This window comes from Trachypithecus francoisi, unplaced genomic scaffold (assembly GCF_009764315.1).
Source record: "Trachypithecus francoisi isolate TF-2019V2 unplaced genomic scaffold, Tfra_2.0 Lachesis_group8, whole genome shotgun sequence".
Lineage (NCBI taxonomy): Eukaryota > Metazoa > Chordata > Mammalia > Primates > Cercopithecidae > Trachypithecus > Trachypithecus francoisi.
The window spans coordinates 99003458-99016591 of NW_022681473.1; the positions used below are offsets into that span (position 1 = coordinate 99003458).

General features: G+C 38.0%; 2 protein-coding genes across 2 annotated transcripts in view; one reads left to right on the plus strand and one right to left on the minus strand.

The window, feature by feature from the left end:
- The window catches only part of DDX10 (DEAD-box helicase 10), a 281967-nt gene that overhangs the window by 158134 nt on the left and 110699 nt on the right, over nucleotides 1-13134 (plus strand). The window lies entirely within an intron of this gene.
- On the minus strand, nucleotides 3748-4072 carry LOC117079868 (cytochrome c-like). Its single transcript, XM_033204077.1, has one exon. It carries the CDS (start codon nucleotides 4063-4065, stop codon nucleotides 3748-3750), a length of 318 nt encoding a protein of 105 aa, XP_033059968.1. The 5' UTR covers nucleotides 4066-4072.

The window sequence follows — 13134 nt, forward strand, 5'->3', positions numbered from 1 at the left end:
AAGTTATTTAATGTTTCATTTATTAGTGAGTCAACTGAATCCTTTAAATTATTGTATGGTGCAAATAACCAAAGTGCTTGGAGAAGAAACAGTGTAGAATATGCTGTGAACAGTACTGGTTAGGAATAACATACTAACTTGGAAATGACCACACTGAATGCCAAAGATTGATTTTATGTTCCAGTATGCCCCTTTTTGGGGGACTTATCACTTGTAGTTTTGTATCTCAGACATTCTTTTGGTGTACTAGAGAATATATTTGGGAGATGGATGGCAATTATTTTGCGTCTTGTTAGTATCTGTTTAAGAAATTCTCAAAGTTTACCATTGTTGGTGTAATTATTCTATTTTCCCAATTTAAAGTTGATGGTTTTGGGGTTCTGTTGGTGGGGAGAGTGACTTGGCAGTATGGTGCGATGTGTTTGCAACACATGAGAGGAGATTGTTTTCATAGAGTTTTTGCTCTTCCTTGTTCCTTCCTTTCTTGTGACTTTGTTTTCACATTGTCTCTTTTTAATAACTATACCTGTCTTAGCTCTGTACAGCTGTCCTTTTCCATGTCTGTTTTGTTCTATACATGCTATCTTTTGGCCCATAGTTATCACTGAAGCTTGTCACAGAACTCGTATTACTTTTCCTGTTTTTTTCCCCTAGCTTTATTTTACCTCTACTTGTAATTACTATTGTCTTATTTCTAGAGTAACAGAAGAAAATGCAATTTGTCTTTGCTTTCAGTACCAGCATAGCCCTCTTGAGGGTAATATTAGAACTTGAAGAAAACATTTAGATTGGCATTTTGACCAGTATAAATTGCCTGTTTCATTTGGAAATGACACATTTTTTCAAAAAAGTAAAAACAGTAGTTTTCCGTTGATAAAATTATTTTAAAAAATATACAAGAAGAATAGGAATAGGTGTCCCAGTACAACATGTTTTATTTAGTGAATATTCTGTCAAAGGGTTTGTTCAAGTAGAAACTGTACGCCTATTTCTGAGGGAGATTATAGGGTTCAACATTTAGGGAGTAGACTTAATCTTCCTGCAGGCAGTGTTCTAAAGTTTATTTCAATCACTGGAATTGTGGAGGCCTGAGAAGAGTACAGCTTCAAAGCTCAAGAAGATAAATTTTGAAGTTTGCTAAACCTGAGTTTAGAGCATGCTTCTGTCCTTTTTAGCTGAATAATTATTTCATCATCTGTAAAATGCAGGCAGTTCCTCAAAAGGGTGGTTGTGCTGAGTAAATGAAATATAAAACTTCTAGCATGGTGTTTGGCACATGGCATCTGTTATTAACTACTATTCACTAAACTCTGAAAGGTTTAGATTTGTCAGGTAGGTCCCATCTAGATTGGCACTTGTCATCAGAGATCCGGAGAAATTTCACGATGGCATATGGCATGGATTAAGGAATACACTTTGCTGGGAAAAGGGAATGTTTACAAAGCCAGGATCAAGTAGGGGAAGGAGGTGGTTTCCCTGTTTCCCTCTTATTCCACATAGGAGGTTCCCAGAGTTTTGCCAATCTGCTAGACACAGCGTCGATTTTTGTTCCACTTGAGATATCCCTTCCCTTATTGTTCTCCCTTCTTTTAGAATAAGTGGCCTATCAAACGTATCAGTGTATAATCCTACAAACCAGACACTAGAGTTGTGGATGCCTGCAGTCATCTGAGAAATTAAGCTGTCAGGCATGTGGAGACTTTGAGGTTCATGGGAAGTTGGGTCTGCCTTGCTGAGGGAGGAAGCCATGGTCCTGTCAGAAGTCGAGCGTGGTTGCAGCCTCTCTTGCTGGGAAAGAGGATGATGGAATGATTCCAGCTTATGGGCTAGGCTGCCCACAGTGACTCCCGGTGTTTTCAAACTGTTCTGCTTCTCACATCAGACTTCATTGCCTAGAGCCTGTGGATCAGTTTTCTCAACAAATAAATGTCAAGTTAAATGTGAAATATGCTTATTTCTGTGCTATTTAAGCAAACTGATATCAGAATAGGTAACAGTAGAATGCATTTCAGAGTCTTTGAGTGTTATTCTCAAAGAAAATTGATCTTGATTAGCCCAAGCTCAACTTAGTTCCAGAAATAATGATTGATTTGTTTAAGCATGGTGTATGTGCTTGCTCAAGGAATTAAAAGATGAGTATGACAAAGCTCATTCCCTCAGGGAGTTGGGTGTTTCAGAGGGATGAAGTAAAAGAAGCTTTTAAAAACACAAGTAGAGTGTAAGAAATATGCATGAGAAACATCAACAAAGGGCTGAGGATAGAAGGTGATAAGAAGTCTCACATATCTCAAGATACTCAGCGGTGAATCCTCACATAAATTTGCTGTTAGGGGAAGAATTTCAAGCATATTGATAGTCTTAAATTTTCTTTTCTTTTCTTTCTTTTTCTTTTCTTTTTTTTTCCAAGACAGAATTTTGCTCTGTGGCCCAGGCTGCAGTGCAGTGGTGCGATCTCGGCTCACTGCAAGCTCCGCCTCCCAGGTTCACGCCATTCTCCTGCCTCAGCCGCTGGCGTAGCTGAGATTACAGTCACCCACCACCATACTTGGCTATTTTTTTTGTATTTTTAGTAGAGACGGGGTTTTGCCGTATTAGCCAGGATGGTCTCGATCTCTTGAACTCATGATCCGCTCGCCTCGGCCTCCCAGAGTGCTGGGATTACAGGCGTGAGCCACGGTGCCTGGCCGATAGGTCTTAAATTTTCTAGTCTGTCTGGGATGGTAGGAAGGAGAATGATTTTTAAAACATTGATTATGCAGCATGGAGTTTGGGGACTAGTAAAAGTTTTATTAAAATTATTATTTGTGGATTGATATACAGTTGTTTTTATTGGAGGTTGTATTTCTGAAAATACTGCATTTTAGTGTGACGATTTACTAACAAACAAGCAGGGACTCATTCTAAGGTAGGAGATAGGAAAAAAACTAATAAGCAAAAATCTGCTAACAACTGTAAATGGCTGTCAAACTTTTTCAAATGATTAATGGCTAATGGGACAGATGGAAATTGTAAAGTAGTGCAGAGCATTGAGGGATAGAGTATTTTTTTTTCTTTCCGTCATATGTTCTACTTTTGAGAGAGAAGAAATTAGAGGTCAGGTTTAGTCATTCCTATGGTCCTTTTATGAACAAAAGAAAACGCTTTTTAAAAAATGTGAGAAGTGTTAAATTATCTTTATTTGATATTACACATAAACCACACTAAAATGCCTTTCAATATGTAAAAGGAATCATTTCAGATATAAGGAATCTGATTAGATTGGCATAGTTAAAGCCAAAAATATAAAGTAGACATTGCTACCTTATCTTCAACTCTTGGCTTTAAGAGGCAAATGAACATGAAACACAGATGAATCTTGCTTGATTCTGAGACAGTGTGAAGGAATTTCCCCAGTATTTCAATATATTCACATAACCATTATATAAATCTAAATATAAAACCAATCTCTATTAGGTTTTAAGATGGCATTCATCTTTGTGAAAAGTTGAACATTACTAACGAAATCGAATCATATCTTTAGAAGGGGTAGATAGTGTTAGCATTTACTGAATTGGAATTACTATTAAAATTCAAAAAACCAGCATACTCATTTAACCACAAGCCAGTCTTAGTTTTAAATCAGGACTGCCGAACAAAATATTCTGTCATTGATTATCTGAATTCTGGTATGTGAGATCTATTAAATTATGGTACACATAAAGTCATGAGACATTTCTGTTTTGTAATAAATAAGGCAGTGGCCAATTATTACTCATTAGTAGCGTTTTTGAGATTAGTTATCAAGTCTGCCCTTTCTGCCTTCTTCTTAATGCCGGCAGAGATAATTTTTGTTCCCGGGATGTTGTTCTTGGGAGTCTCCAAATAGTGCATCAGTGTATCCTTTCCCCAGGTGATGCCTTTGTTCTTACTGGTGTCTGTGTAAGAGAATCCAACAGCTTCTCCTGTCTTCCACCGGAAGAGACTATGGAGATTAGGCCCAGTCTTGTGCTGGCCTCCCTTTTCCACCGTGTGGCCCTGGGCACACTTCTGAACAAAAATCTTCTTGCCTTTCTCAACATCACCCATATTTAATTCTCTTCCATCACTAACACTATGAAGGTTCTCTCTGTGAAGCGGGATGTCCCGCTGTCTTGAAAATTACACTTTTAAAAATGAATTCCTTCAAGGATTCTTTTCATTTTAAAGAGAACATTTGCTGTCAATCCACTCTTCTTATTTTATGAGGTCTCTCAGTATTGCTTAGGAAAACTGTGATTCACAGAGGAAGGTCTAGCTCTAAGGTGTTTCCATTGGAGATACTGTTATATATTGCTTCTCGGCCATTTGGCTAAGATGAAATATAAGATATTCTTATATACAGTGTCAGGGTAGGAGCACAGACTAGGTTTTTGGAGGGTTTGGGGTTCTAGCCCTGACTTTGCTGATATTGTCTATGTGATCTTGAAATTCTGTCTTGACTTTCCAGGGATTGGGAGTGGGTAGGTGATGTTTCTCTAGGTGATCCTAGAGGGTCCTTTAACCCTTCCAAGTTCTGTAATGATTCCAGTATTTTTTTTTTAGTCACCACTGTGTGGCTTTGCACACCACAGTTTTACAAATGGTATGTGTAAGAATATCCAATTTTGAATAATGTAGGACATCATCCTGGCACTTTTTTGTTGAAACGTAGTACACATAGGCTAGCCTTTGACTTTTCACTTGGTCCTTTCTGCTTAGCTAATATTTGTATACAATACAAGGTAGAACTTGGAAACTTTACTGCACATGGTAGTTGTGAACATAGCTTGGCTGTGGCAGTGATGCTTGTTTCACTTTGTTAACATACAGCCCATGTGTGTATTGGGATTTAATAACATAAGTCGTTATAGAAAAATGTCAGACGTAACAATGATGATCTCCTTTTGGGCGGCCAAGAGGACAGCTTTAACATCTCTTAAATGTCTTAAAATACTGTGTTAAAAATGGTACTAACAAATGGCAACCAGGTACCAAACCCAGATTGAATTTAGCATATATCTTTCTTCCATTATTGTAGTTCTTTTTGAAGGCTTTAAATCATAGAGAGATTCTCTATGATTTGGCTAACAGGGTTATAGATAGTATAGATGCACATGCATGTGTGTGTTTTTGTATACTTGTAAAAATTGGTGGTTCACTGAATAGCTAGTGTTATATGGCATTTGTTTGTTTAGACTTTAATGATGAATGAATTTACAGAAACTCTGCTTTAAGCCACACTAGCCAGACTGTCAAGTAGTATGCTTTTCTTATAGGTGTTGGAGCCAATTGTGGAATTCTCAGTCAAATGTACAGTGAAACATCTTTTTTTTTTTTTTTTTTTTTTTTTTGAGACGGAGTCTCACTCTGTCGCCGGGGCTGGAGTGCAGTGGCCGGATCTCAGCTCACTGCAAGCTCCGCCTCCCGGGTTCACGCCATTCTCCTGCCTCAGCCTCCCGAGTAGCTGGGACTACAGGCGCCCGCCACCTCGCCCGGCTAGTTTTTTGTATTTTTTAGTAGAGACGGGGTTTCACAGTGTTAGCCAGGATGGTCTCGATCTCCTGACCTCGTGATCCGCCCGTCTCGGCCTCCCAAAGTGCTGGGATTACAGGCTTGAGCCACCGCGCCCGGCCAATCAGTGAAACATCTTGAACGTTATTTTGATGCTCTCCCATTTTGTTCAAACAAATTCTAATTAAATTAGCTACTGGCACATTCTTGCTGAGTCTCTGGTATCACTTGGAAGGAAGGTGGTAGAAGTGTAGATAGCTGAGACACTCCCCTAAGAGAAGTATATCATAGTGTCATATTGTTTGAAATAGTTTCATGATTTCTGTCCCAGGACTCTTTTTTGAAACAGCGTCTTGCTCAGTGTCCCAGGCTGGAGTGCAGTGGTGCAACTTGGTTCACTGCAACCTCTGCCTGCCAGGTTCAAGTGATTCTCCTGCCTCAGCCCCCCCAGTAGCTGGGATTGCAGGTGCTCACCACCACACACGGCTAATTTTTGTGTTTTTAGTAGAGATGAGGTTTCACTATGTTGGCCAGGCTGGTCTCGAACTCCTGACCTCAAGTGATCCATCCGCCTTGGCCTTGCAAAGTGCTGGGATTACAGGCATGAGCCACCGCACCTGTCCTGTCCTGGGACTTTTAACTTAGTTCATTATTGCCCTGTTGCCTCCCCTATGTGGTCAGTTTCCTTTAACCCTGTTAGCCAAATGACCATGTGACACAAGTTACCTTTCCTTTTAATGTTACTGCTTTTTATTTTTTATTTTTATTTTTATTTTTATTTTTGAGACAGAGTCTCGCTCTGTCGCCCAGGCTGGAGTGCAGTGGCCAGATCTTGGCTCACTGCAAGCTCTGCCTCCCAGATTCACGCCATTCTCCTGCCTCAGCCTCCCCAGCAGCTGGGACTACAGGCGCCCGCCACCTCCTCGCCTGGCTAGTTTTTTTATATTTTTTAGTAGAGACGGGGTTTCACCAGGTTAGCCAGGATGGTCTCGATCTCCTGACCTCGTGATCCGCCCGTCTTGGCCTCCCAAAGTGCTGGGATTACAGGCTTGAGCCACCGCGCCCGGCCCTTTTAGTTTTATATTTATTTTTTGCTATGTAGCTTATAAAATTTCTGAGTTCTAGAAGAATTCCAAAAGCTGTGAGAGATGAGAAATTTATATAGCCAATTTGGACACAAGTTAAAAATGAAATCAATACTGTCGTTCTAGAAATCTAAAAAGAGAAGGGAAAAATGTATCAGGCACCGTTTCTCTAAATTGCTTCCAGCTGCTTGCTTCCTAATATGGAAATATTTATTAAAAGTGGCAGGTTAAAAATTGGATTCCTACAGCAAAATATGAGTGGTTTCATAATTTTGTTAAACAGCAGGAAATATCTGAGACTTTTGTCACTATAGTGGCTTTGTTTTTTTCCGAGGGTCATGGTGTAGACCAAATATACATATTTCCCAGCCAGCAAAACAACGGTAAATGGCCTGAACAATTTAAACAAACCAAAGAAAATGTCCTAAGGTAGTAAATAGGAAATTATGGGATTTTCCCTTAAATATTGTAACACTATAAATGTTCAAAGAGGTAGAAGGAATCATTTAAGACAATAAATAAATGAACATGATCATAAACCTTGGCTGGGAATGAGACTTAGTTGGGAATGAGGCTTAAGTAAGGAAAATGGCATGAAAGGAAAGTCAGATAGGGCTTGGGTCGAGAACAGAAATTCACATGTTATTTAGACTAATTGCAGGCACAGTGAAAAATTTAAATAATTATTAGGCCAAAATGCTATAAAGAGGTGTTTTAAAATTAAGAAACTTATGTTAATTCTAACAAGAAATTGAGGAAAGGAAGACAGATATGTTGTAGGCATTGGAATGAGGGTTTGGGGGAATGTATATCTGGAAAATGAGAGAAACAGTGGAGGGGAATAGAAACTGTATAGGGGATATATTTGAAAGTTTTTTTCCTTAAGATATTAGTTAAGGAGACAGGTACGCATGCTCGGGAAGAGTTTGTTAGGTTAAAAAGCAGTTTCTGGAAAAGTATTCCAAGTTAAACCTGAAGGAGGCACCAGAAATCCTGAAGGAGGAATGTAGCAATCAAAAAACATTGTATAGAATGTTCATATTGGCAGTATCAATAGAGATTTTGCCTTATGGTCCTCCTTAACCAGAAGGAAGTTTGAACAAAACTGAGATCACTGCATATCTATGTAGTATTGGTCTGGGGTGGGGAGGAAACAAGCAAGATGTAATCATCTGTTCTCATTCATGTTCACCTGTTCAGATCACTTAAAAATGAATCATGGATATTTCGTAGTAAATAGTTGTCATTGTTGCTCAATATATCTTTGTATTCATTAACCATTTTCATCACATTGTGGATTAGAATTGCAATTTATAAACCACAAGGAAAATAGTAGTGCATGACCTTATTAATCATGCAGAAAAAAGATTAACATTTACTGGTAGTTTGTCTTAATATAATCAGAACCAATCAAGCCTTGACAAATGAGTAACTTTGATAGGAAATATAGGCAGTTATCTGTAGGACTTTGTTTGGAGTAAATATGAATTATCTATAGGATATACACATTTGGAAGCATTTCTAAATGATTTTCTAGATATAATTCATGATGTGTCAAGATAAAGAGTCAAGTATTTCATAAAAATTAATTTCATAATAGCTGTGATTCTTATCAGAAGAGAATTAGGGTTGGGGTCTTATAGTTTGAAATAGTATATTTAGTATTTAAAAAGGTTTTTGGATGTGAAAACAATTATTTTTAAAACTAATCAAGCTATGTATAAAGTCTGAAAATCTTTTTTTTAATTGGTACATTTATTAAAAACAGATGAATGGTCCTGTGCTTAAATGTCAGTGTGGTTGTGTGCTGACTTTCATACAGTGTAACTAAGGGACTGTTCACAAATACACTGTAGATAGAAGTATAAGGGTAAACAGACATAGCTGTCATAGAGACATAGTTCCCTTTTAATTAATACTTGCCAGAAAATGGAGCTTGACATTGTTTACTATTATAACTAACATTCACAAAAGGCTGAATATCACAGGCCTAAGGGCATACCAAGACCGTGAGACATCTTTTCGTACTTCCCAAATAGTTTTATGTTTTAGCTATGGACCTCAGTTACGAGAGCCAAACTTGTTCTTAATAAGTAGAATTTTTATGTCCATTCAGTCGAAGAGTCTCTTACACCTTTCTGGGCCTCTATATTTGCAGATAGGAGTAGAAACTGTAACCAAGTTCTTCATATCTGGCAGTCACATGTGATGCCCAATTTTCATATGCTGCCCAATTTCTTTAAGATAAAAGCGATGACTTGCAGCAGGGCCGCACAGATGAGGAAGCTCTGTATGGAGGAGATCACATCCACACACATTCCATTTTGTGTCCTCCGGGTCCAACCTCATTGAGAGGCCCTTGATCCGGAACACTCAAGTTCTAACTCATTGGCTTTCAGCTGCCATGCTCTGCTCTCTGAAAATCTTTCATAGTGGGTCATAGATTTAAAGTTGAAAAAAGCTATGGGAGTTTCTCAAATTAGCAATTCTCAAACATTCTTAAATTGATAGAAATTTGAAAGGCAAATATTGAGTCAAATTATGATGCTACAGTCTTCTAAGGCAGTTTGAACAGAAATGAAACTGCATTGTAGAATATGAACAGAGTCAAATGCTTTGAAGTTATATAACCTTGAACAAATTGCTGAATTAAGCTTTAGTTTTCTAATTAAAAATTTGTAGGAACAAGATTTGACTCACAATTGTTCTGAACAGTAAATGAAGTAGTCCGTATGTAGTTTATTCACTAATTCTTATTTCAATCATTATTGAATATTTCCTATATGCCGGCCTATCTGTGATACATTGGGGATACAAATAGAATAAAAATAGTACTATGTTGAATAGAAATGGTGAAAGTGGACATCCTTATCTTATTCCAATCCTCAGAGGGAATGCTTTCAACTTCCCTTGCTACCTTTTCCTTGCATTGCCCACCCTGCTCCCCATGCTCCAGCCGAAACTTCTTCTCCTTTAGTGTTGTGTAATTTTAGGACTGTTGCTATAGCAGGTATGTTTGTCTTAGCAAATTAATATTTGTGTAGGAATTCTGAAAAGACAAACTTCGTTTCTGTAATAACATTTTAAGTTGCTCTATTTTCATTGGCTCTTAAATTTTAAAATTTCATTTTTATTTGTGGTAGAAGACACATAACATAAAATTTACTATTTTAACCATTTTAAAATGTGCAGTTCAGTTGTGTTAAGTATATTCACATTGATGTACAACCAGTCTCCAGAACTTTTCATTTTTCAGATCCGAAACTCTGTACCTGTTAGGTGGGTCTTAATTTTAAGACGGCAGTTCTTGCAAAAATTTCACAAACATAATACATTTGCTACTTACTGGTGGTGGTATTATTATTATTTGTTTTTAATTTTTTTTTATTTCAATAGGTTTTTGGTGAATAGGTGGTGTTTGTTTACATGAATAGGTTCTTTAGTGGTGCTCTCTGAGAATTTGGTATACCCATCACTGAGCAGTGTACACTGGAACCGATGTGTAGTCTTGTCCCTTGCCACCCCTAACCCTTTCCCCCGAGTCTCCAAAGTCCAATGTATCATTCTTAGGCCTTTGTGTCCTTATAATTTAGCTCCCATATATAAGTGAGAACATTTGATGTTTGGTTTTCCATTATAGAATTACTTTACTTAGAATAACAGTCTCCAATTCCATCCAGGTTGCTGTGAATGCCATTATTTCATTCCTTTTTATGGCTGAATAGTATTGCATTGCTTTATCCATATTTCCTTTTTTTTGTTGTGGTTTTTCGAGACAGAAAAAATGTTTTTCATTTTTCATATCTGAAACTGTGTACCTGTTAGGTGGGTCTTAATTTTAAGACTACAGTTTAATTTTAAGACTATAGCTCCATCACCCAGGCTAGAATGCAGTGGTGTGATCCTGTCTCACTGCAACCTCCGCCTCTGGGTTTAAGCAGTTCTCTTGTCTCAGCCTCCTAAGTAGCTGGGACTACAGGTGCCTGTTACCATGCCTGGCTAATTTTTGTATTTTTAGTAGAGACGAGGTTTCACGTTGTTGGTCAGGCTGGTCTTGAACTCCCGACATCAGATGATCCACCTGCCTTGGCCTCCCAAAGTACTGGGATTACAGGCATGAGCCACTGTGCCTGGCCTATCCACATTTCTTTATCCACTCATTGATTGGTGGGCATTTGGGTTGGTTCCATGTTTTTGCAATTGCAAATTGTGCTGCTATAAGCATGTGTGTGCAAGTATCTTTTTCGTGTAATGACTTCTTTTCCTCTGGGTAGATACCTAGTAGTGGGATTGCTGGATCAAATCATCTGGATAAAAAGTACATCAAATGGATCTACTTTTAGTTCTTTAAGGAATCTCCACACTGTTTTCTGTCGTGGTTGTACTAGTTTACATTCCCACCAGCCCTGTAAAAGTGTTCCCTTTTCACTGCATCCATGCCAACATCTATTATTTTTTATTTTTTGATTATGGCCATTGTTGCAGGAATGAGGTGGTATTGCATTGTGGTTTTGATTTGGATTTCTGTGATAGTTAGTGATGCTGAGCATTTTTCCACATGCTTGTTGGCCATTTGTATATCTTCTTTTGAGAATTAGCTATTGATGTCCTTAACTTTTTGATGGGATTTTTTTTCTCTCTGATTTGTTTGAGTTCTTTGTAGATTCTGGATATTAGTCTTTGTCGGATATATAGATTGTGAAGATTTTCTTCCACTCTGTGGGTTGTCTCTTAACTCTGCTGATTTCTTTTGCTGTGCAGAAGCTTTTTAGTGTAATTAAGTACCACCTATTTATCTTTGTTTTTGTTGCATTTGCTTTTGTTGGTCATAAAGTCTTTGCCTAAGCCAAGTCTAGAAGGGTTTTTCTGATGTTCTAGAATCTTTATGGTTTCAGGTCTTAGGTTTAAGTCTTTGATCCATCTTGAGTTGATTTTTGTATAAGGTGACATATGAGGATTCAGTTTCATTCTCCTACATGTGGCTTGCCAGTTTTACCAGCACCATTTGTCGAATAGGGTGTGCTTTCCTCACTTTATGTTTGTTATCTTTGTAAGTACTTGGCTTTATTTCTGGGTTCTCTATTCTGGTTAATTGGTCTGTGTGCCTGTTTTTATACCAGTGCCATGCTGTTTTGGTGAATATGGCCTTATAGTATAGTTTGAAGTTGAATAATGTGATGCCCCCAGACCTGTTCTTTTTGCTTAGTCTTGCTTTGGCCACACAGGCTCTTTTATGGTTCCATATTAATTTTAGGATTTTTTTTTCTAGCTCCATGAATAATTATTTTGATGGGAATTGCATTGAATTTGTAGATTGTTTTTGACAGTATGGTTGTTTTCAAAATATTGATTCTACCCATTTATGAGCATGGGATATGTTTCCATTTGTTTATGTCATCTGTGATTTCTTTCAGCAGCAGTGTTTTGTAGTTTTCTTTGTGGTTTTTCACATCCTTGGTTAGGTATATTTCTAAGTATTTTATTTTATGTTTTTGCAGCTATTGTGAAAGAGGTTGAGTTCTTGATTTGATTCTCAGCTTGGTCACTGTTGGTGTATAGCAGTGCTACTGATTTGTGGACTTTAATTTTGTATCCTGAAAATTTGCTGAATTCATTTACCAGTTCTGGGAACTTTTTGGATGAGTCTTTAGGATTTTCTAGGTATACAGTTATATCATCGGCAAACAGCAACAGTTTGATTTACTCTTTACTGATTTGAATGCTCTTTATTTCTTTCTCTTATCTCATTGCTCTGGCTAAGACTTCCAGTACTATGTTGAATAGCAGTGGTGAAAGTGGACATCTTTGTCTTGTTCCAGTTCTCAGGGGTAATGCTTTCAAGTTCCTCTGTTTAGTATAATGTTGGCTGTGGATTTGTTATAGATGGCTTTTATTATGTTAAGGTATGTCCCTTCTATGCTGGCTTTGCTGAGGGTTTTAATCATAAAGGGATGATGGATTTTGTCAAATGCTTTTTCTGCATCTATTGACATAATCATGTGATTTTTGTTTTTGATTCTGTTTATAGTTTATTGAGAAAAGATTATGTAGATGGCTTTAAAACAAAATACCAAATAGTATGTTCTTAATTTATACCATAAAGTTAGAGAATATTTGAATTACTGTAATTCATTTGATTTAGGATGACTGAGGCATTATGCTTTGATAGCAGGTGGGCTTGCTTTTTCTTTTTTAAATCATAAACAAGTTCTATTACAGTTGGTTATTTAGCCAATAGAAATGTGTATACTTGGCCGGGCGCGGTGGCTCAAGCCTGTAATCCCAGCACTTTGGGAGGCCGAGATGGGCGGATCACGAGGTCAGGAGATCGAGACCTTCCTGGCTAACACGGTGAAACCCCGTCTCTACTAAAAAAATACAAAAACTAGCCGGGCGAGGTGGCGGGCGCCTGTAGTCCCAGCTACTCCGGAGGCTGAGGCAGGAGAATGGCGTAAACCCGGGAGGCGGAGCTTGCAGTGAGCTGAGATCCGGCCACTGCACTCCAGTCCGGGCGACAGAGCGAGACTCCGCCTCAAAAAAA